Genomic DNA, 25,680 nt, shown 5'->3' with positions numbered 1-25,680 from the left:
CGCCCTTTCAGGCAGCGCATTCCAGATCATCACAACTCGCTGTGTACAAAAAATTCTCCTCATCTCCCCCTCTGGTTCTTTTACCAATTATCTTAAATCTGCGTCCGCTGGTTACCGACTGTTCTCCCAGTGGACGGGCATGTGTTTCTAGCATTTTGTGTGGGTTAATTTTCAGATTTCCGACTTGTGAAGTTTTTTTTTGCTTTTTATTAATGTTATACAGTAATTCCGTGAATAATTCTATACTCACTTAAACAAAATAATGGGAATGTTGCTGCACCTAATGTTTCTGCCTAAACTTAAATCTTGTTTATTCTGCCTCCTGCTTTCCCTGCTGACTATTCCTTTTGGTTTATTGTTAACATACATTCTAAGACAAATGGAGATTGCAATAGACAGCAGAGACCCTCAAATGAGTTCATTTAAAATGAAGAAAGAAAGTGTCTAAATTTTCTTTTAATGCAGTACAACAATTCTTAGCTAGGAGGAAGTGAATTTTTTTTGGTGCAATTGTGTCCAGTGACTCACACTTCAATGTGCAAGTAATTAATTATAGTTTGCTTTAAAATAATTCCCTACTGGGGGCAGCAGGATTTCTGTACTATATCGCTAATATGACAGGGTTAATGCTTTCCTTAGCGCTGTAACAATGTTAGTTAGAACCTGCTTTTCATTACTCTCCCTCCCTGATGGAACAGCGTGTGCAGTGGTGGTCCTGTCTGTTAGTTGGGAGGTAATGTAAGTGAAATCAGCCATGACAGCTTTTCAGGTCTGCACCATTTTTTACATCCGTTGGAGGGGAGTCTTCTTCCATCTGATGACAGGGAATTGCTCTTTTTAAGGAATTTTCTTCCTGTGTTGAACAGCATCCTGACACAGGAGAGAGAGGGTGGTGAGCTGCTGCTCTGAAACCAGCTGGTAGGAACTGCACATGTAGAAGTCAGCATACTAATAGGGAGTGAGTATTGACACCACTGTGCCAGCTAATGAGTTCGGGGCAGGGCTTACAGCAAACAGAGTCTATTTTATAGCAAACAGGGTCTATTTAAACGCACTATAGCAAACAGAACTTATAACTGAAACTATAGCAAAGTCTCCTGATACAGGCAGGATTATTTCTCCAGAAAAATACAGTGTGGGGAGGATAATTACATAATACAAATTATGTGCGTAAATCAATCCCAGCCACTTACAGCAGTGATTGACGGGGGATTTACCCAATCGTTTTCATTCTGGCCGGGACATGTGGTGTCACGATATGAAGCCATACTAATATTCAGCCCTCCTCCACCCTCTAAAAAAGCACTTGGCCCCTGCTCGCCGGCATGGCTGAGATGGAATCTCAGCTTGCGAGGAGCGTTGGTATGTATTACCGCTCGGGTCTGTGCCCAACGCAGTGAGTCACATCCTTTTTTTGTACTTGAGTTCAGTATGGTAACTTTGCAACCTGCTTTATGAAGCATCATAACCCTCCTGATCCCCGAGGTACCTTGCTGTTGTGGTATCCCAGATCCTCAATTAACAGGCTGAGACGTGCTTGGAGACTCAATCAGATTGCGGCCAGTTTCCATGGCAACTTTTGGAACCAGTTGTTCAGCAGGCGATTCCAAGACTTGAATTTTTCAAAAAATCTTTAAAGTTTGAGTTTTTATAACTGTGTGTGTGTGTGCGCGAAAGGGAGGAAGAGAGAGAGGTAGCACAGAGTCTAGTAACTTGATGCACACAGATTCTGTGATCAGTTAATAAAAAGATACAGTTCTCTACCACCTCAAAAAGAGAGAATCTGCCCACCCAAAGTAGCACTAGTAGCACTGATCAAAAGGGGGATGATATGTCTTGAGCAAGCAACGTGGATATGAAAGAAAGACTTTCACGACCTCTGGATATCCCAAAGCGCTTTACAGCCAATCAAGTACTTTTGAAGTGTAGTCATTGTTGTAATATAGGAAATGAGACAGCCAATTTGCGCTCAGCAAGATCCCACAAATAGCAATGAGATAAATGACCAGATAATCTGTTTTAGTGATGTTGGTTGAAGGAAAACTATAGTCCAGGATACTCCCTTGCACTTCTTCAAAATAGTGCCATGGGATCTTTTACATCCACCTGAGGGCAGATGGGGCCTCAGTTTAACGTCTCATCTGAAAGATGGCACCTCCGACAGTGCAGCATTCCCTCAGTACTGCACTAGGAGTGTCGGCCAGGATTTTGTGCTCAAGCCTCTGGAGTTGGTCTTGAACCCACCACCTTCTGACTCAGAGACGAGAGTGCTACCCACTGAACCACAGCACCAACTGGGAGACAGAAGAGTGGTTGGAGCAACTTCGACAGCCACCCACGCCTTACACAGCTTTTTTTATGTGTATACTACCTAACAATTCCCCAGAGCAATGCACCAATGTTCAGATCATTTGATTTGATTGCCTAAGTCTACTGCTGGCTGCATGATGCCCACTGCCAATTCAATCAAACTCTGCTGAAGCTGGAATAAAATGGTGCCCAAGATCTCCGTTTCATATAATATACACCTGCAGAGCGTTCCACAGCAGGAGTGCATCGTAGGGTTAGCACAACTTTAACAGATTGTTTGGGCTTTGATCTTGTGGCATAGGACTTTGTTTCATTGTCTCTCTCTTACCAACTGTGATGACCTCCAGCCTGAGTGTTGCCTTCTCTTTACGACTGCAGCCTATGTAAGTTATAGGAAAGGGATATGTGATGGTCTCTTATCTTATTAAAACTGTGTTTTGTTACCTGATGCCCTTTCAGATAGACAGGCACCTTTATTCAGGGAGAGGGAGAATGGATTATCACAAAGAATTTGTGCTTGTTTGCACACATTTCACTCCTTGCCAAATATCCTCGCTCCCACACTCCCATATAATTACACAATTAGCAAAGTGCCATCTGTGCTGTTGTAGTGTCTCTCCCATCACTCCCAACAGCACACAAGCTGATCCCACAGTCGTGTTGATGGAGATATGGTCTCAGCTGAAAGAAAGACAGACTTGCATTTATACAGAGCCTTTCATGACCTCAGCACGTCCCAAAGTGCTTTTCAGCCAATGAAGCATTCTTGAAGTGTAGTCACTGTTGTAATGTAGGAAACGCAGCAGCCAATTTGCGCACAGCAAGATCCCACAAACAGCAATGTGATAAGTGACCTGATCATCTATTTTAGTGACATTGCTTGCAGGATAAATATTGCCCAGGACATCAGGGAGAACTCCCCTGCTCTTTGAAATAGCGCCTTGGGGTCCTTTACTTCCAGCTGAGATGAGAGGGGCCTCGATTTAACGTCTCATCTGAAAGACAGCACCTCCGACAGTGCAGCACCCTCTCAGTACTGCACTGGGAGTGTCGGCTTGGAGTTTGTGCTCAAGTCCCAGCAGTGGGACTTCAACCCACAACCTTCTAACTTAGGGACGAGAGAGCTACCGACTGAGCCACGGCTGACACCTGATGAGCAGCACCAAAGGATGAGTCTTTGAGCCCATCCACTACCGGTCCCTGTGAGAATCATCTGGTCTTCACTCAACCGCTTCCCAAGGCTGCATGATTAAGGTCAGAAAGAGGATTGTGAGCACCAGTCTGTAACCCATTACTGTGACACTGTGCATTGGTGCCTCTTCACACTGCTTCATCACAATGTCTATCCTGACATAATTGTGACTGGAGAGGAAAAGGACACAGAATTGATCAGGTATACCAGTATAAGGACAAACAATGTACACAAACCCTGGAAAATTGCCCTGTTGTGTTATTGCTCTATTGAGATTGGTGAAGCCCATAATAATTGTGTTGCTTGTTTTGAGCGTTAAGGTGGCGAGAGAAGGGGAGTAATTTTCCTGTGGTTATCCCGATAACGCGATAGAAAAATTACCATAGACCGCTGCCCCAATGGCCTATTGAGTAAAGGCACTTCCTATTGTGGTGCCACACGGACCACAAGAGGCCGTGTTCCATTCTTGGTTTGTGATGCGTTAGCTAATTTCTGTAAAGGTGGAGAGGTTGGGTCTTACAATTGATTTGGAAAGTTGATTGTGAATGGAGTCTGTATGGCACTTTTGATGCTTGCAGGAGAACATTGAAAGGTGATCTTTGAATATGTGCAGTTGTTTTCATTGGGTGAAGAGATACCTGATAGCTCAGTGGTTAGATACGCTGCCCAATATAGTGGCTCAGTGCTGAGTATGGGTAAAACCTCAGTGCCCCTGGATTAGGGAGTGAGGAAAACATGATCCAGTGGCACCTACTGGAAGGCATGTGTGGATGAAGGATTAAAAGTTCATGCTCTTGGCCAACATTGGGAGCAAAGTACTTGAAATTTATATAACTTCCAGGTGTTGATGACTCTTTGTTTGAAGAAGAACTTGCTGACACAGTCCTAAATTTCCTCTTTCCCCAACGTTATCCCTTTGTTCTGCTGTCACAGGTAATGTTCTGCACCATACCATATATATATATATATATACACCTCCATACGGTCAGCCCTCAGCACCTTTTTTCATGTTTTTCCAGTCTTTTCTCCTTAATTCTGTCTTCTGATGCAAGGGATCAGTCTTTTGGGTCTTCTCCAAACCCCTTCTGGAACTTCAAAGTATCCCTTGTGTCTTGGGAAGGAGAACTGGGCACAGTACTCAAAAGATGTGGTCTGACCAGAGTATTGTACAGTTTTAACATGATGTCCTCTGACTTGTTTTCACTGTTTTGGCTATTTAGTTCTGTATTTGATTTGCATTGTCGATTACTGCTCTGCAGTTATTGCACCATCATTCCTGGAATGCTTATGTTGCCCATTTATTCCGACTACGTGCATTATTTTACACTTGCCCATATTAAATTGGATCTGCCATTGTCCTAATTGCTTACTTATTGTGCCCAACTTGTTTTGTGGTTGTCGAACTCTTCCTCCTCCCAAGTTAAATTTATCCGATTTTTCTCCTGATCACGGTGCCCCTTTAACTACCAACTACTGTAACCTTAGTGCTACCACAAGGAACATTCAAAACAAGAACATTTCACGCATACAACAGGGAGAGGAAAATACCTCAAAATAGCTGCAGAACTCATTACTGAATGAATTTTAAAACCAGCAAATCGGAGTGCCGATCGCTTGCCGTTGCTGCAGTTTGAGTTTAAAGTATTACTCCAGTAGATGGCTCTGCAGTGACTTTATCCTGGAGTATTTGTTTGAAAAAGCGCAACCTTCCAATTAATAATTGATTTAAAAAATCATTAATGATGTGTTCTTACACACACACGTGCTCCCGGGCAGTGAGAGTTGCTGGACTCACAGCAGAGGCTGATTTACTCACCAAACATTCACACGTGCACTTGCAGCAGGAACCCTTGGTGACTTTGTTTCTTACTTTCTCCTTCTCTTGCCTGTGGATACCGCGTAGAATTACATCGAAGTTACAGCACAGAAACAGGCCATTCGGCCCATCTGGTCTATGCCGGTGTTTATGCTCCACATGAGCCTCCTCCCACCCCTGCCTATCTAACCCTATCAGCATATCCTTCTATTCCTTTCTCCCTCATGTATTTATCTAGCTTCCCCTTAGATGCATCTATGCTATTCGCCTCAACCACTCCATGTGGAGGCAAGTTCCACATTCTCACCACTCTCTGGGTAAAGAAGTTTCTCCTGAATTCCCTATTGGATTTATTAGTGACTATCTTATATTTATGGCCCCTAGTTTTGGTCTCCCCCACAAGTGGAAACATCTTCTCTACGTCTACTCTATCGAACCCATTCATAATTTTAAAGACCTCTATCAGGTCACCCCTCAGCTTTCTCTTTTCTAGAGAAAAGAGTCCCATTCTGTCCAATCTTTCCTGATAGTTATAACCTCTCAGTTCTGGTATCATCCTTGTAAATCTTTTTTGCACCTTCTCCAGTGCCTCTATATCCTTTTTATAACCTGGAGACCAGAACTGTGCACAGTACTCCCAAGTGTGCAGTGATGTGCAGCACCCCTCAGCACTGTCTTGCTGAGAAAAAAGTAGTCAACGCTGACCATTGATAGAACTTATTCCGGCACCACGCCAATGCAGTGCATGTATTCAGTCAGCCCATCAAAATCTGTTTCAAAATAAGGAATAGAGTTGCATTTTGCGCTGTCTGCACCACAACTGAAAACGACTTTATTGCAAAATTCATCTTTTAATCAGTTGGCTAATAGTGAACTGTAAAATGTAAAGTTCAGTGTGTTTACATACTGTATAATAACAGCCCAATCCTGATAAACGCATAACTCGTTTGCTGAGGAATGTTATGCTTGGATCAGGTCTACTATAAACTCCAGATAAAAATGGCCAATTTGCAGATCTTGGTGTTACAGCCCATTTAATCAATCATCATTCAGTCTAAACAGAAAATATTCTGCAGAAACCGACATTTCACACAAAAGTGATTAAAACTTCTCCTGTATCAGGCTGTCACTAAGTGACATTTGGCAGCAGGATGGGATTTGGTTTGCTGAGTATTGTGGGCAACAAAAATGGACAATTAGAAAATATATGATGTAAGGACCAGGAGTTCTACATAGTGGGAGTGAACTGGAAGGGGTTGTGCTCCACTGGAAGGGGTTGTGCTCCACTGGAACTCTGTACCTTAAGAAAGAACTTGCATTTATATAGCGCCTTTCACGACCTCAGGACATCCCAAAGCGCTTTACAGCCAATGAAGTACTTTTGAAGTGTAGTCACTGTTGTGATGTAGGAAACATGGTAACCAATTTGCGCACAGCAAGCTCCCACAAACAGCTATGTGATAATGACTGGATAATCTGTTCTAATGATGTTGGTTGAGGGATAAATATTGGCCCAGGACACCGGGGAGAACTCCTTTTCTTCCAATAATACCATGGGATCGTTTACATCCACCTGAGAGGACAGACCGGGCATCGGTTTAACATCTCATTCGAAAGACAGCACCTCCGACAGTGCAGCACTCCCTCGGTATTACACTGGAAGTGTCAGCCTAGATTTTGTGCTCAAGCCTCTGGTGGGACTTGAACCCACAACCTTCTGACTCAGAGGCGAGATTATGAAGGGACTTAAAAATGAGGACAAGGATCTTGGAAATGATTCTGCTGGGCACAGGAAGCCAGTGGAACTGGGCAAGTACAGGGGTCATGGGTGAATGGGACTTTGTGGTGGGGAGGATCACACCGCAGAGTTTGGAATTGGCTAGAGTTTGTGAAGGGTAGAAGCAGGGACGTTGGTGAGGAGAGCTTTTGAGAAATTGGTCCTCAAGGGTTTCCAATACAAAGAGGGCGACGTAAGGGTGTAAGTGGGCAATATTCCTAAGGAGGTCTTGGTGGAAGACCAGGTGAGGGTTAGAAAGTTCAGCCCAAGGCTAAGCAGAATGGCATGATGATGTACCACTATGTTCAAGTTCAGCAAACAACCAGGAAAGTTAATAGTCATAGAATTTTAGGAACTACAAGACAGGAGGAAGCCATTCGGCCCATTGCGCTTGTACTGGTTCTGGCTCTTCAGCTAGAGCTATCTACTTCCTACCTCAGTAGCCACTTGTGGCAAAGCATTCCACGTTCTAATAACTCTCCTTGAGGAAAAAAAAATCTTCTAGCTTCCACCTTTGTTCTTCCTGAGTTTATACCCTCTTGTTAACAATTTCCCAACCTGTGCAAATGATCTTTCACATAAATTTGAAAATCTCGATTAGACTTCCCTTAACCCTCTTTGGTCTAGTGAAAAGGTTCAAATTTTCAAGTCTTTCTGTAAGTGTAACTTTTCATTCCTGTCTAATTGTAGTGAATCTTCAATGTGCCCTTTCCATTGGTCCAATATCCTCCTTATAATGTGGGGCCCAGAATTGCATGCTGGAAACCAACTGTGGCCTAACCAATGTCAAAACAAATGGAACATCACTTCCTTGTTTCTGCATTCAATCATTTGTGTATAAAACCCAGTATTCCATGCACCTTTTTGTAGCTTTTTCTACCTGCACCTAAAAATCTATGTAACTGCACCTTGGAGTTCTCTGTTCCTCCACTCTTACCATTTAGTTCTTCCTTTCACTTTTCTTGTTCCCAAAGTGTGACACTTCACCTTTCTCTGCATTGAACTGCCCCTGCCAGCTATCTGTGCATTCCACTAACCATTCTGTCCTGTCTTGCAGTTTTCTTATAACTTGCCATGCCCAATAATTTGCTACCGCCAGCAAAACCAAAGGCATCTGCTCCTCTTGTGCCTACGTCCAAATTATTTTTAAGAATGTCTCCACACAGATCCCTGGGGCAAACCACTACCCGCATCCCACTAATCTGAAAAGCATCCAGATATGTTTTAGTACAAGACAAGGAGATGGTTCAGTTTTGCCAATGTTGAGCGGTAGAAGGTTACAGTTCTTCCAGAACTTAATGCTGGTCAGGTAGTCAACCAGCAAAGAACAGGCCTGAGTCCGTGATGATGGAGGGGTAGAGTTGGGTGTCATCGGTGTAGTGGGAAAACGTGGTCACAGAGAGAGACATGCAGTATTGCTAGAGGCTACTGAGCTAGATCTGGCCTGAATGGTGCATACGCTCTTGTCTCCACGAACTTGAGGTCAAAGAGGTGGCAGTTATACCACGGGAAGTGCAGGGGGCAGAGACTGTGTGGAATCTGATGCAGGTGAGGATATTTAAGATAGAGGCAAAGCATTTCAGCAGAATGATGGAAGCATTGAGATTGGTGTGGGTGTTGGAAAAGGTGCTGGTGTGAGAGTTGCATAGAATTTACAGCACAGAAACAGGCCATTTGGCCCATCAGGTCTCTGCCGGTGTTTATGCTCCACATGAGCCTCCTCCCACTCTATTTACTTCATCTCCCCCTATCGATATATCTTTCTATTTCTTTCTCCCTCATGTACCTGTCTAACTTCCCTTTAAATGCACCTATTCTGTTCGCCTCAACCACTCCATGTGGGAGCAAGTTCCACATTCTCACCACTCTCTGGGTAAAGACGTTTCTCCTGAATTCCTTATTGGATTTATTAGTGACTATCTTATATTAATGGCGCCTAGTTCTGGTCTCCTCCACAAGTGGAAACATCTTCTCTACGTCTACCCTATCAAACCCCTTCATAATTTTAAAGGCATCTATCAGTTAGTGGGTTCTTTTTTACCAGGGTGTTAGAAGTGGGTGGAGGGATGTATGGTGGAAGAGAAGAAATGGTCAAAGATGGCCTTGCCTGTGATTGTGACCTTGGAGGTGATATGTCCTCACATAATAACACGGTTGAGGGAGTGGCTGTGGATTTGGTTGGGAGACTTTATGTAGAGGGGGAAATTAAGGGAGAACAAGGGGATCAGAGGTGATGGGACCGGATGGATTTGGGTGGAGGTCGAAATCATCGAGGAGTTGCTCAGAGCCTAGGTGTTGAGCAAGGCCAACATCCTGGCAGGAAGGGTGCCTGGGCGGGTATGGGGGTTTGGTAAATGATAGGGCAGGGCGAGGAAAAGTGCCAGAGGAGGGGGAGAGAGAAGCCAAGATGAGACCTAGAGAGGATTGCCACCACCATCTCCAGGGCCGTTCATGTGAGGTAATATGGTGGAATGTGCAGCTGGGTGCGGCAGTCTGAGTTGAGGGGAAAGGAGTCGCAGTTAGTGAGCCAAGTTTCTGCCTGCGTTTCATCAACAAAAAATAACTATCCAAAAAAAAAAATAACCTGAGCTTGGGATGATGATTTGAAAGCTAGATTAAAAACATGGAATCTTTTAAAACACACACTTGCTGTGCCCTTACAGTCTGCACACACAGTGCTGGAGATAATCTGTCAGAGCAGGTTGGGCATGTTTTGAAATGTTATCAGCGATTTCTTTGAATTGGTCATTTAGGATATTCAGCCTTGTTATGGGGGATCATTGTTCCCAGCCCACTGCCTCGCTGTGGGCTGCTGATCAGCAGCGGCAGATAACGGCCGCACTCCCTTGTCACAAAGCAAATCAAAAAGATCAGTTCAAAGGACTGAGGCACCCGCTAACTTTTTCATATGTCAGCATTCGATTATGGAAAGAAAACAAACCGAGGGCTGCATTCTCCAGTTTTATGAGAATGAAATGAGGTACATCTGTGTGTTGACATGTGGCCTGAAACAACAACAGAACGTTTTCAGGGCTTGGAAGCCTGGCGTCTTGCATCAGATCACTTAACTAGATGGAATTCTTGTTAAAAGGAAAATACGATTTTGGTGGCTCACTAGTTCACAGTGGGTGTCACTTAACCCTCTGAGGGATGAGCTCCTCCTGAGTTTATGATACCAGCACAGAAAAGCTACAGTGGTATACGTAAGAGCAAGGTAGCATAGTAATGTACTGGACTGGGCCATCTGGCCAGCAGAGTTCACAATGCGCCCCGTGTCCATTCCTCGACTTGTTCATACGCACCTGGGTAGCGAGAGACTACACGGCAGTGTCTGTGAGCAGTCCGCACCTGGGTAGCACCATTCGCTGATGTCTGGTACTGCACTGCTCTTGCTCATCTCAGTGCTAACTGTGCCTCAGAAAGAAAAAAGAAAGACTTGCATTTATATAGCGCCCTTCACTACCTCAGGACCAATCACAGCCAATTAAGTACTTTTTGAAGTGTAGTCACTGTTGTAATATAGGAAATGCAACAGCCAATTTGTGCACAGCAAGGTCCTACAAACAGCAATGAAATAAATGACCAGATCATCTGTTTTAGGTGTTGGTTGAGGGATAAATATTGGCCAGGACACTGAGGAGAACTCCCCTGCTCTCCTTTGAAATCGCGCTGAAGAATTTTTTACGTCCACCTGAAAGAGCAGACGGAGCCTCAGTTTAACGTCTCACCTGAAAGACAGAACCTCTGACAGTGCAGCGCTCCCTCACTACTGCACTGGAGTGTCAGCCTGGATTATATGCTCAAGTCTCTGGAGTAGGACTTGAACCCACGACCTTCTGTCTCAGAGGCGAGAGTGCTACCTGATGAAGCTTTTACACACATAATGTGCCTTTGTCAACTGCCGCACGGATTTCCCACTGTTGATGGTGCACTATCAGTGTAAAGGAGGCAAATTCTGTATGTCCAACGACATCAGTACATGACTGTTCACAGATCCCTATAGCTGCCGTTACACACAGTGCAAAATGCAGACCTCCATCCTATGGGGCACCACAGAGGAACAGGATTTGGGTTTCTGCCTGTTGTCCTTTGCCTGCTGAATTATTTTTAGCTCCAATCCTGTGGGAAAGTACCAGGAAAGGCCACGATCCTCTCTCGGGGGTGGGGGAGAGAGAGGGCAGGGGGGTGGGTGGCTTGCAGAGTCAGTCTTAAATCCTTCTCAAGCATAAGATCTTAACTTCAGCCAGCGGTGGTGAAAGGAGGAGCAGGTAAAAAAAAGAACTTGCATCTATATAGCACTTTTCACGATCTCAGGACGTCTCAAGGCACTTTACAGCCAATAAAGTAATTTTGAAGTGTAGTCACTGTTGTAATGTAGGAAATGCAGCAGCCAATTTGCACACAGCAAGATCCCACAAATAGCAATGTGATTATGACCGGATAATCTGTTTTATAGTGATGTTGGTTGAGGGATAAATATTGGAGAACTCCCCCTGCTCTTCTTCGAAATATTGCCGTAGGATCTTTTACATCCCCCTGAGAGGGCAGATGGGGCCTCGGTTTAATGTCTCATCTAAGAGACAGCACTTCCGACAGTGCAGCACTCCCTCAGTACTGCAGTGGAGAGCGTGCTCGTCCTGCATTCACTGCTAGAACACCCACAGGCCACAGCAGAATCGAATGGGGGAGGGAGCTGGGAAAAACTGCCCAGTGGGGGACAAAAAAAAAATCTTAACCTCACCAAAGAAAAAAGTTTTTTTTTTTCGCTGATGGCTTCTTCATGTTGATAATCTGTGCGCATCTGAAAAGCGCGATAGATGCCTGTGTGCAGACTGTTTCAGTGAGGGTTGATGGCTGAACCTGATAAAGGCCGAGAGGCCTCTGTTGTACTTTGGGGCTCTCTCTTACTCGGGCACACAGAGGGAGTATCTGAGGCAATTTGCTGAACTCAGTGTGGGGGGGTGGGTGGACAGACAAGACCATTACATGTCATGATCGTCCGTCGGGAGAAGGCAAATAGCTATGAAAGCTTTGAAAGTTAATTAATCAGCAGGCTGTATTAGGGTTCAGCAACTCCTCCTTAGCCATTTCTCCTGATGACCTGAGCAGTACTCCCCACATAAAAGGAAAAAAAAAATTCCCGAAAGAGTGTTAACTGTACAGATGTTCTCTCAAATCTGTAAACTAATGACGAGACTTTCTTAAACAGTGAGCCCTGCTGCCGACTGGGCCCAGCACAGTGTGGGAGCAAATCATTTAGTAGGCGTACAGCTTCCGAAATTATTCACGCCCTTCCAGTTCTGTGCCTGCACTCTTTCAGCTGCAGTCCCCCGTTTTGTCTCGTCGTAGTTGTGCTACAGCTGTCAGCTGTGGCTCAGCGAGTAGCTCTCCCGCCTCTTGAATCAGAAGGTCGTGGGCTCGAGTCCCACTCCAGAGCCTTGAGCACAAAATCTAGGCTGACGCTCCCGTTGCAGTACTGAGGGAGTGCTGCACTGTCGGAGGTGCCGAATGGCTGTACGATTCTATGATCCCAGGTCTGTGCTGCCAATTGGCCTCGGCACTCCTGTGCTTTTGGTGGGGGGGTGGGGGGGAAGGAAATCAAACATTATTCCTGTTCCTGGAAAGTGTATGTGTGGATGGAGGTTGAGTGAGGGTGGAATCAATCACTGGTAGACTAATCTCATGCCTGAAGAATTGCCACTTGGTTGAGGTTCCAGTGTTGTGGAACTGTAGCGCAGCAAGAATCAGCATCTTCAGGAGAGGAGGGGAGAAAATGGCAGGGTGGGAGCTCGCCCCATCGAAAAAATGAGTCGTTACGAATTTCCTCCTTGTATTTTGTTCACATTCTGTGCGATGCTTAGCCCTGTTTGTGCTGTAATTACCTCTGGCATTCACTCATTACTCAGATTGATGTGCCCGACTTTAAATTGCATTCTTCAAATGTTGTTTCAAAACAAGGGCACGACTGTGTGTGTGTGTGTTGCACAACAATGCAACTCAATCAAAAGGCAAAAGCGGAAATGTGCAATGCCTGTTGAAGGCAGCGGTTTAATCTCCTCTGTTGGCGCTGTTTGATATACTTGAACTGATGTAATGAAGGAGGCCCGATTGAGAACAGTGAAATATTAAACATCTCCCACTTGTTGGCTAGACTTCCTAACTCGAGTGAGCGAGTATGTTTTTGTGCGATGCGATTCACGTCTTTCTTTGACGTGTTGATACCTCTCTGGGTATTACATAGAATTACAGCACAGAAACAGCCCATTCAGCTCAACAGGTCTATGCCGATGTTTATGCTGCACACGAGCCTTCTCCCACCCCCTCTTTGTCTCACTCTAGCAGCATGTCCTTCTATTCCTTTCTCCCCCCTGTGCTCATCGAGCTTCCCCTTAAATGCATCCACGCTATTCACCGCAACCACTCCATGTGGTAGCAAGTTCCATGTTCTAACCACTCTCTGCGTGAAGTGGTTTCTGCTGAATTCCCTATTGGATTTATTGTAAATTAGAATCGGTAGAGGCCCCATTACTGCGATCAGACACTCAGCAGCTTGTGGGTCAGATGCGTGTCCCCAGCATGGGATGGTGATAGCTGCGCAGACCAGTTTAGATCAACTGACGGCCAAAATAGATCAGGAATCAATTAAATCGCTGAGAAACAAGGGAGAGGTAGGAAGAAATGTTGGAAAATAGGTCCATGGAAGCTATTTTCTAACCTTGAGAAAATTATTTTTTTTACATTTTGTTTCTTGCTCCTGTACACTGTCCAGAAGCACAGTGTGTGAGAGCACGTTCTTTACTGCAGATAAAAGTGAATTGCTAAAAGTGTCAGAACTCCACAGATGAAAGAGGGCCAACTCTGCTTAGTCTCAACGCCTCTCTGCTCCTCAGCTGCGCTCCTTTGTTGCTCCCGGCGACTATTCTTTGTCCAGGGTTTGAGAGAGGCAGCCAGAGAATTTGTGCAGGATGTGCTACCTGGATTCCAGCGCCTTTTTAGAACCACTGTAGCGGTTGACCGGGTGCAAAGGTCACTGATCTGACTGTGAAAATGGTGGTGCTGGGTAGTATTGGGTTCCTGGGAACACTGGCAGATGAGCAGGCAATTGGAGACTCTCTGCTAATGATGTTTTGCCAGCTGAGCTTGGTGCATTAGCGAAGTGACTGACAGGTGTGATGAGTGCAGTCCACTGCTCAACCTTTCACTCACTGTATATGTCTCTAAGGAGAAATATATATAAGTTTGTGAGATGAGTCGCACTGTCACAGTGCATTGCTCTGCATCTGTTCCCACCCCCCTTTTCAAAACCTTGTATCACTGCGTCCCTGAAATATTTTTTGAAAGGTTGAGGCCCTCTTTCTCTCCACCACCCCCCCACCTCCTCCCCACCGCCCCTCAAACTACTTTTTACTCCTTGCCTGGCTTCCCTAGATCATACATCACCGATAGCTCAGAACTAAGGTTGTCAACCCCTCCAGGAATTAAAAATTAATCTCCCGGACACTGCTGCGAGCAAACACCTGGGAGGGAAAACCAAAGAGGCATTAAAACAAATTGGGTAGTTTTTTTGCATTTTCTTTGAACACTTTTGTTTATCAGTTATAAAAATATTGGAGACAGGAAAAAAAGGCTATTTGACTGCGCAGGGAGGTCATGTGATGAAGCCTCCAGGAATACTTCCAACCAGAGTTGGCAACCCTGTTCAGAGCACATGAGTGCTACTCTTAAGATTGAGGTGTGTCTGAGCTGTTCCGGGAGTGTGGATCTCTGTCCCGTCTCATTCTCTCTCAAACCCGTGCAACTCTTTCCCTCCCCGCTTCTACCCGAGTTACATAGAGTTTACAGCACAGAAACAGGCCATTCGGCCCAACTGGTCTATGCCAGCGATTATGTTGCACAAGAGCCTTGTCTCCGCCCCCCCCCCCCCCCAAATTCTTCGTCTAACCCTATCAGCATATCCTATCAACAGGTTTCAAAAACCCAATCTTTCCAACCGCCTCCCCCTGCCCCCCACCATCTTGGGGGTCACTATTGACCTCACATGAAAATTGGTGTTGTCCTGCACTATGGGCTTTGGAATTTCACCTACGTTTCTCAAATAATAAACAAAACCAAAGTGAGCAGATTGTCAGTTGAAATTTTGAGGGATTGCAGGGGTTTCAATCCTGACGGTGTAAATGTCTTCTCCTTGACCCATAAGTCCTTCCAGCAATAGGTTTGAGCAGTCTCAATCACGTTCTGAGTGGGTATGAAAGTGGCCATAATGAGTGCCCAATTGTTACTGAGGTGTCAGAGAGACAGAATGGAAATTTCACTGTTGATTCAGTAAGGGGTGCTCTTCTGAGGTTGGTGCTGAGTCACATTGTTGGCGCAGTGTAGAGGGAGCTTTACTCTGTATCTAACCCGTGCTGTACCTGCCCTGGGAGTAGATACAGAGTAAAGCTCCCACTACACTGTCCCATCCAACACTCCCAAGGCAGGTACAGCACAGTTCGATACAGAGTAAAATTCCCTTTACACTGTCCCATCAAACACTCCCAGAGCTGGTACAGCACGGGTTAGTGGGAAAGTGTAGAGGGAGCTTTACTCTGTATCTAACCCGTGCTGTACCTGTCCTGGGAGTGTTTGATGAGACAGTGTAGAGGGAGCATTACTCTGTATCTGACCCGTGCTGTACCTGCCCTGGGAGTGTTGGATGGGACAGTGCAGAGGGAATTTTACTCTGTATCTAACCCGTGCTGTACCTGCCCTGGGAGTGTTTGACAGAACAGTGTCGAGGGAGCTTTAATCTGTATCTAACCCGTGCTGTACCTGCCCTGGGAGTGTTTGACAGGACAGTGTAGAGGAAGCTTTACTCTGTATCTAACCCGTGCTGTACCTGCCCTGGGAGTGTTTGACAGGACAGTGTAGAGGGAGCTTTACTCTGTATCTAACCCGTGCTGTACCTGCCCTGGGAGTGTTTGATGGGACAGTGTAGAGGGAGCTTTACTCTGTATCTGACCGGTGCTGTACCTGCCCTGGGAGTGTTTGATGGGACAGTGTAGAGGGAGCTTTACTCTGTATCTAACCCGTGCTGTACCTGCCCTGGGAGTGTTTGATGGGACAGTGTGGAGGGAGCTTTACTCTGTATCTAACCCGTGCTGTACCTGTCCTGGGAGTGTTTGATGGGACAGTATTGAGGGAGCTTTACTCTGTATCTCACCCGTGCTGTACCTGCCCTGGGAGTGTTTGACGGGACAGTGTAGAGGGAGCTTTACTCTGTATCTGACCCGTGCTGTACCTGCCGTGGGAGTGTTTGACGGGACAGTGTAGAGGGATCTTTACTCTGTATCTAACCCGTGCTGTACCTGCCCTGGGAGCGTTTGCTGCTGTCTGAAATAAAAAGTGTTCCATTGCCCAACATTCACATCCTTCATTTTAAGGAGCCCAAAGTTGAGCCAAAGATAAAAATTACTGTTGAGATGTCTAGTGAAAGAAATAATCCCAACAAACATTCCTAGTATTTGCTCTCTGTAGATGAGGGGGAGTAGTTGAAAGCCCTTTGGAAGGGTGAATTTAGAAATTATAATTTGTCCGCCTGAAATCGGATATATTAGTCAACGAGGAGCCCTCCAACGCTCTGAACAATAGTATCCTGTGTAACGCAGTGTTCTTCATTCCTCACATGGCCACTATAATTACTCGAGCTGGGCGATTCTGTGCCAAGTGCTTCTAACTGCTCTTTCTCAGCCCTCAGATTTGACTGAAATATAGAGCAGAGTAAGAAAGTCAAGGCCTAGGAAATACCAAATGCCAAGGGACAGAGGTAAAAGTAAACTTAGTGAACCGTGTCTTAAAAGAGATGTGCCCTAGGTTGGTGATCCTTTGCTCTGCATGACCCAGACTGTGTCTTTACCTGGGCTATAACTGGGTAATTTATAGCAAGCCCGGAAATCCCCCTTCCCTGTATTTCAGCTTACTGGTTAGATCATATCCTCACGTTGGCTATGGAATGGGGTAGAGCACTAAACCATGGCTTAAGCTATAAACTGGCAGATTTATTAAATGTTATAATGGGATAAATGAAGAGAAGGAATAATGCACTGTAGAATTAAAAGTAGTCAACAGACTCAATTGTGCAGTAGCAAATAATGAAAAATGTCATGCAGTGTGTTACTATCTCACCGACTCTCAGTCCCTCTTCTCAACATTCTGGAGTGGGTCTTGAACCCGCAACCTTCTGACTCGGAGGAGAGAGTGCTACCCACTGAGCCACTAACACCATCACTGTCAGGAGAGGGAGGAAGGATGAGAAATCTGTCGGATGAAAAGTACTTGTGGCAGAAAGAAAGAAGAAAAAAGAACTTGCATTTATATAGCGCCTTTCACGATCTTGGGTCGTCCTAAAGCACTTTACAGCTAATGAAGTACTTTTGAAATGTAGTCACTGTTGTAATGTAGGGACACAGTGAAACAGAAATGCTAGCTTTTCAGTTCGAGTTTATTTGTAAACTGTATTCCTTTGTAAATGAAATCCTGAGCAGTCTCCTTAAGAGCTTAGCAGCTGCTCTTGACTGGGGCTGCATGCCCTGCTGGCTGGGGGAATGTGGGACCGAGATACTGCAGGACTGGGCCAACAGCTGCCAGCTTCAAAAGCGTCCAAAAAGCCTGGGCACAATTAAAAACTAGAGTACAGTGGCATTGTGACAGTAAATCACAGTAGGATGGTCTGCTACAGCCTTGAGAACACAGAGTTTGTGGGAAACTTCCTCTCGGCTGGTTACCGCTGTATATCAAGCCCCGTGCATGTAGTTGGACAACTCCAAACCAGATTAAGGCTAAGGCAAAGGAGACTCTTTCTGTAAGTTTATTTATTGTCATTTTTGTTTGGTTGTTTAAAAAAAAAAGTTATGAAGAAAAAGTGCTTCAAAAAGTTGCATCTCGATTGCCCTGAACATGCTCGTAGTAATCGATCAAACTATTATCTCAGTGCTTTATGCAATCAAATGTGAGTCGAATTCCACATTTTTAAAACACGCATTGCAATACATTGAACCCATACAGGGGACTTTCTGCAATACTTCTGTTATAGCGGGACTGGTGGTGTGGCAGAGCAGGGCAGCGGGTGTGGTGTAGTGGGACTGGTGATGTGGCAGAGCAGGGCAGTGGGTGTGGTGTAGCGGGACTGGTGATGTGGCAGAGCAGGGCAGGAGGGTGTGATGTAGCGGGACTGGTGATGTGGCAGAGCAGGGCAGGAGGGTGTGATGTAGCGGGACTGGTGATGTGGCAGAGCAGGGCAGGAGGGTGTGATGTAGCGGGACTGGTGATGTGGCAGAGCAGGGCAGTGGGTGTGGTGTAGCGGGACTGGTGATGTGGCAGAGCAGGGCAGGAGGGTGTGATGTAGCGGGACTGGTGATGTGGCAGAGCAGGGCAGGAGGGTGTGATGTAGCGGGACTGGTGATGTCGCAGAGCAGGGCAGGAGGGTGTGATGTAGCGGGACTGGTGATGTGGCAGAGCAGGGTAGGAGGGTGTGATGTAGCGGGACTGGTGATGTGGCAGAGCAGGGCAGGAGGGTGTGGTGTAGCGGGACTGGTGATGTGGTGTAGCGGGACTGGTGATGTGGCAGAGCAGGGCAGGAGGGTGTGGTGTAGCGGGACTGGTGATGTGGTGTAGCGGGACTGGTGATGTGGCAGAGCAGGGCAGGAGGGTGTGATGTAGCGGGACTGGTGACGTGGCAGAGCAGGGCAGGCGGGTGTGGTGCAATGCAGGTATATTCAGATACAGTGTGGAGAGTTTCAGTGCAGTGGCACAGCAGACGGATGTGGTTCGAGACGAGTTTAGTTCTCCTCGTTCTGTTTAGTTTGTGATCTTGGCTGCACCTGCAGAGGGAGCTAGTACCCACCGGGAGGGATGGAGGGAATGTGTTGGTTGGCCTGATTTGAGACTGGCATCGACAGAGGACAAGGAGCAGGTCACACTCACAATTGGTCCTGGATGTCACGTGAGCTGGGAGACCAAGAGGGGGACAGATTGAGGCTAAATGCACTCCAGAGAAATGTTCAGAATCGGTAATAATCATTATCTCCCTCAAACACATGCCAAACATATTTTTTGTTTTAATGCTCACATAAAGAGTGAATGGACTGATAGGGCCGAGTGGCCTCTTTCTGTGTTACAATGCTTTGTAACGGTTTCTGCTGTTCACGAGTAATGACGGACAGGTAAAGACCCTCTGGTCCATCCAGCCTGTCCTACACAACTGCGATGCCTTGTGCATCACAATACAGACACTCGCCACCCCACCCGAAACTATGTGGTCTCCTGGGAGAGGCGAAAAACTGGAGAAAACCCCCCAGGCCAATTCGGGAAGATAAAAATCTGGGAAATTCCTCTCCGACCCCCTTAGGCAGCCGAAACTAGTCCCGGTCATAGTCAACTGTTGCCTCTGTGAATTGTTATTATGTTTGCTTTCCCGTGTTGATTCTGAAGGCAGTGTAGTACATGCAGTATTACTTTAGTGTGGGTCAGGAGGACAGCATGCCTGGTGGTGACATGGGAATTTCAGTGGCTGTGTTGTCACAGTCTGCCCATGGGTACGGCCGTTACATAGAAATTGCAGCACAGAAACAGGCCATTCGGCCCAACTGGTCTGTGCAGGAATTTATGCTCCACATGAGCCTCCTCCCATCCTACTTCATCTAACACTATCAGCATAACCTTTCTATTCCTTTCTCCCTCATGTACTTATGAGCTTCCCCCTTAAATGTATCTAAACAGTGGAGCCTCTTTTATTGCCTACTCCCAACTTCATAATGAGTATTTCAAAATATAATGTTTTGTCAGCACTTTTCACTCTGCCCAAACTGCTAACTGTGAAATCTGATTATGTCTGTGATTATGTCACAGAGATGGGAGTTTAGATTAATACCCAGGCACATTGTTAAATATACTTGATTGGCTCATTAACTGGACCAGTTCGAGGCACTGGGAAATTGGTCCCAGCTCCTGCACCTGAATAAATTACGTAAATGGCAGATGCTGAATAACAATAATTTACTCAATGGTCTGTGTATGCATGAGTGCCTCGAAAAATGTAAAGATATCCTGGAGTGATTGCAAGGCAGCAGTTTAATCTGTGGGTTCAGAGGGAGGTTATGAACTGCCAATGCTTCTCTCACATGATTAATTGTATCATCTGCATCCATGGATTAGATTACAGCTTTCAATCACTCCCAGCCATCCATTATTCCCTCTATTTGTTCCACCGTTTTTGCTGAAGAGGCTTACTGGAACCCCACAGGTACATATGGTTAATGTGCAAGCTTCAACTGATGGATACAGGTACAGGGCAGGTACATGGGATTAGGACTACTGCTTGTGTGGAGGATAAACACCAGCATGGACTGGTTGGGCCGAACAGCCTGCTTCCATGTTGTACTTTCTCTGCGATTCTTTGTAATCCAGGATGCTCTTAGACCTTATAAATAATATGCTGCAACTTTGACTTCCCTTCACAGAAGAATTTTAAAGGGCTGTTGCTTTCCTCCCTCCTCCCTGGTCCTCAGCTGGAGAAAGCATGCTGCACTGGGTAATTTCTGAAGCTGCTTTTACAATTTGGAGCGCAGACCAGCAGATCTGCCTCCATTCATTGCAGTCCGCAGTGTAAACCAGCTGACCGAAATTGGTGGCATCTTCGATCCATAAAAATGTAGTCTATAAATGTGCAAAGCAGTCTACTTGATTGGCACCCAATCCACCACCTTAAACATCCACTCCCTCCACTATCAGCACACCGTGGCTGCAGTGTGTACCATCTACAGGATGCACTGCAGCAACTCGCCAAGGCTTCTTCGACAGCACCTCCCAAACCCACAATCTCCACCACCTAGAAGGTCAAAGGCATGGGAACACCATCACCTGCACGTTCCCCTTCAAGTCACACACCATCCCGACTTGGAAATATATCGGCCGTTCCTTCTTCGTCGCTGGGTCAAAATCTTGGAACTCTCTACTTAACCGCACTCGGGGAGCACCTTCACCACACGGACTGCAGCGGTTCAAGGAGAAGGCTCACCACCACCTTCTCAAGGGGCAACTCGGGATGGGCAATAAATGCCGGCCTTGCCAGCAACGCCCACATCCCGAGAATGAATTTTTTTAACAAGTTACAATCGCTGGTTTCGTTTAATTAAAGGCAGGGAGCTGTTTCTGCACATCTTGACTCTGCACATTGTTACTCTTGCGACAACAGAGCTTCAAAACCGGCTCCCTAATGTGGAGTGTGAAAAGTGGGAGAGTGATGCATGTGGAACTGAAGTGTGATGGGATGAGAGGTAGATGGGGAACTGGGAAAGAGTATAGACAATGACAGAAAATCTGTGTGTTATGGTCTCTGGGGCAATCTCCTGCTATCCATGCCAACCAGGTCCGGAATGGTGTGCAGTAACGCCACAAGATAACTTCAGATGAGGAAGTCCATTTGGTCCATCTTCATGCATCCAACCCGAAAGACCCTACAGCAGCCCACCCCCCACCTTCAGCATCTAATTGATTATATAGAATGTACAGCACAGAATCAGGCCATTCGGCTCAACTAGTCCATGTTTATGCTCCACATGAGCTTCCTCCCTCCCTACTTCATCTCACTCTATCAGCATAACCTTCTGTTCCTTTCTCCCTCATGTGTTTATCGAGCTTCCCCTTAAATGTATCTATTCTATTCACCTCAACTACTCCATGTGGGAGCGAGTTCCACATTCTCACCACTCTCTGGGTAAAGAAGTTTCTCCTGAATTCCTATTGGAATTTATTAGTGACTATCTTATATTTCTGGCCCCAAGTTTTGGTCTCCTCTGGTTCAGTATTGATATTTTGCTAGCAAATGTTACTAATATAAGAAGGACGTTAAACCATTCTCTTGGACGGGTGAGGGGGAATCAGTAGGTCGCCATTAGTGCCTGAACTTATTCTCCTCTTTCACAACTCAAATGCAATGTTGAATTCTCAGAAATGAGCGCTAGTAATTTCAGAATGTTGATGGGAGCAGCATTGACCCTTCGCTGCAGAATGTTCTGTGGGGGAACATTCATGTCAGTTGTAACAGAATGAGTTGGCTCTCTTTGTAGTTTACTCACCTTCCCTAGGGCTTCTCTGAGTGTGAGCTACAAATCGGCCCATGCAGTTTAGGAAATTTTGGCAGCTGGTGTCTTCAAATGGGAAAGAAATGCACCCATTGTTTTGACATGTCAAGTGTGGAACATAATGTTTATACTCTATGGTGAAAGTGACTGGTAGTTATATTTTAGATCAGATTTTATGCCAGTCATTGTGTGAGGATCCCTACAACATAGCAAAGGGAATTTTAATTTGTGGACAGGGGTGTGGATGTGTTATTTGCAGATTTGTGCCATACTCTGTCATGGACAGTAATACCTTGTGCTATTTTTTTCGATGTTAAAACACAGCAAATTTAAAATTCTCATCCTTGTGTTCAAATCCCTCCATGGCCTCGCTCTCCCTATCTCTGTAACCCCCTCCAGCCCTACAACCCTCTGAGATCTCTGCATTCCTTCAATTCTGGTGTCTTGCACATCACTGATTTCCTTCGTCCCACCATTGGCGGCCGTGCCTTCAGCTGCCTGGGCCCTAAGCTCTGGAATTCCCTCCCTAAACCTCCCTACCGCTCTCCGCTCCATTAAGACGCTCCTTAAAACCTAACTCTTTGATCAAGCTTTTGGTCACAGGTCCTAATATCTCCTTATGTGGCAAATTTTGTCTAATTACACTCCAGTGAAGCCCTTTGGGATGTTAAAGGCGCTATATAAATGCAAGTTGTTGCTGTTTTGACTATGTTTTGGTTGTGATGATCGTTCAGTCACTCCTATATTGCATGGGGGTGTGGTGCGGATAACGTTGCAGCGATAATTTTTTATTTTAAAAGATTAAGAAAGATTCTCAGCTGAGGTGATGGTGGGGGGGGGGTTGTGGGCGGGGTAGAGGGGGCTACATTTAGCCTCAGCATCTCCTGCTGGAAAAGGCATGTGTGGAGGTCTGGATGAGGACAAGAGCAGCCTCAGCCATGATGTCCCCTCCCTCAGTGAGTGAGTACTGTGCCATCGCTCACTGTCTTTGCTCACACGTGAGGAACGGGCATCTGCGTGAGGGACTGGTTCCGTGGTAAAATGCAATCAGAAATCTGTGACCTTTGAACCAGTCCAACTGATGGAGATGGTCATTCCAGATACCACTAGGCCCATGTTCCTTGGGACATATAGCGTGGGGTTGCGAAGCGATTTCGGTGGGGGGGGGGGGGAATTTCCCAGAGTTTTTTTCCTGAAATTGGCCACAATTTTGTTTCCTTTATTGGCTCTCCCAGCATTCCTAGCGGTTGGGGAGGGTGGCACAGGAGGTTGTCCTATTGATGGGGTGCCCATCGATAGGCCTGGTGGTCTTTTCTCACCTTTTGTTTCATTACTGTGACGGAGGAGCTCACCATGCAGTGACACATAGGGTTGAACCTGCACCCTGCCATTTGCTTGTACACTAACCCGCTACTTTGCATTTAAGTGTAGCCGAGTTGATTAACTGTGCTAAATATCTGACTCTGCAGCTCCATCCGGATATCGACCTGTCCAACCCAGACCTTCACACCCAGTTTGTGAGGCTGAACGAAGCCTACACTGTGCTCAGCAAACCCAGCAGTCGAATAGAGTACGACACGAAGCTGAGACTGCAGCGACATGCCCCCTTTGGAGCAGCTTTCAAACCCCAGACAGGCAGCAGCACCCATGACGACCCTTTCTTCTACTCGGACGTGAACTCAACACCAGGCTACGGGTAAGATGTGTGATGATCTCGGGTCAATGTTCTCCGTTCTCTGGTCAGCTTGTGGAAGGAAGGGAGATAGACAGGGGTTAAGGAAGATGAAAAATGGGCCCCATTAACCCAAAATTGGCCTCAACCTAAGTTCCATAGGCCCAGGGCACAACTCCCCTGCTCTTCTTCAAATAGCGGCCGTGGGATCTTTTACGTCCACCTGAGAGGGCAGACAGGGGTCTCGGTTTACCGTCTTAGCTGAAAGATGGCACCTCCGACCGGTGTAGCGCTCCCTCAGCACTGCACTGGGAGTGTCGGCCTGGATTTTTGTGCTCAAGTCTCTGGAGTGGGACTTGAACCCACGACCTTCTGACTCAGAGGCGAGAGAGCTACCCACTGAGCCACAGGCTAACACATTATGTAAGTTAAAGGTGTTTTAAATCAGTCTGGTAACACGAGCATTAACTGGAACACCCTAATACTGACCACGTACCCTAGTGTCACAATGACCAACAGATGTAGTGGAACCAGACCAGTATAAATTATCAGTACGGATGTTTATAAATGTTGTTGACAGTTCTACTGATTTTTGGTAGGGTTAGTAAAGAACTCACATTAATGCCCGCATAGACAAGCACACGTCACAACAACTTACATTTTTATAGTAAACCTCATGTTTACAGCATAGAAGGAGGCCCTTCAAACTTGCATTTATATAGCACCTTTAATATAGGAAAATGTCCCAAGGTGCTTCACAGGAGCGTAATATTGACACCGAGCTAAAGAAAGAGATATTAGGACAGGTGACCAAAAGCTTGGTCAAAGAGGTAAGTTTTAAGGAGGGTCTTAAAGGAGGTGGCGAGGCGGAGAGGTTTAGGGAGGGAATTCCAGAGCTTAGGGCCCAGGCAGCTGAAGGCACGGCTGCCAATGGTGCAGTGAAGGGAGTGCAGGATGCACAAGAGGCCAGAATTGGAGGAACGTAGAGTTCTTGGAGAGTTGTAGGTTACAAAAGCATGCCGATCTCAGTCTCGCAAATTTTTAATTGACCCCCAGCATCCACAGCCTTTTGGGGGAGAGAATTCCACATTTCCTCTACGCGTTGTTTAAAAAAAGTTCTTCCTGATTTTGCTCCTGAATGGCCGAGCTCTAATTTTAAGATTGTGCCTGTTGTTCTGGGTTCACCCACCAGAGGAAATAACATCTCTGTATCTATTTGATACAACTGAAGGTTTGCTAGGCCGCTTCAGAGGACTCAACCACATTGCTGTGGGGACTGGAGTCACATATAGGCCAAACCGAGTAAGGACAGGAGGTTTCCTCCCCTAAAGGACATTAGTAAACCAGTTGGGTTTTTACAACAATCCGACAGCTTCATGTTCGCTTTCACTGATAGCTGTTTGTTATTTCCAGATTTTTTAAAGCTGTATTCAAATTCTCAAACTGCTGAGGTGGGATATGAACGCACGTTCTCTGGGTTATTAGTCCAGGCCTCTGAATTACTAGTCCCATAACATAACCACTAAGCTACCGCACTCATAATAAATCACTAAAACATTCGATGCAAACACCTGCCAGAAAATGATTCCTGAAATGAGTATATGGGCTGATGTGAATTTGCAGATCTCTCTTGGATTATGCAGGTCACGAAAGGCTCAGAATGAAGGGACATGGTAACTTGGTGAAAAACTTAGCAGCGTCATAAGGTTTGGTACACAAGCCATAAATTGTCAAAAAAAAAATTGATAAATCACAGGCTGTGGTTTGAAGCAGCCGATTCTTTCGAAGGAATGAAGG

The 25,680-nt window shown here is 45.9% G+C and overlaps 1 protein-coding gene across 3 annotated transcripts in view; it reads left to right on the top strand.

Annotated features, from left to right (window-relative positions):
- The window catches only part of dnajc4 (DnaJ (Hsp40) homolog, subfamily C, member 4), a 119,667-nt gene that overhangs the window by 18,119 nt on the left and 75,868 nt on the right, over positions 1-25,680 (top strand). For all 3 annotated transcript variants that reach the window (XM_067975627.1, XM_067975626.1, XM_067975628.1), the window contains exon 4: positions 23,681-23,907. In XM_067975627.1, coding sequence (XP_067831728.1) covers positions 23,681-23,907 — 227 coding nt within the window. The remainder of the gene's footprint in view (positions 1-23,680; positions 23,908-25,680) is intronic.

Source organism: Heptranchias perlo, chromosome 43 (genome assembly GCF_035084215.1).
Source record: "Heptranchias perlo isolate sHepPer1 chromosome 43, sHepPer1.hap1, whole genome shotgun sequence".
In the NCBI taxonomy this organism is placed as follows: domain Eukaryota; kingdom Metazoa; phylum Chordata; class Chondrichthyes; order Hexanchiformes; family Hexanchidae; genus Heptranchias; species Heptranchias perlo.
Note: the sequence above shows the minus strand (reverse complement) of the source record. Positions and strands in the feature narration are given on the sequence as shown.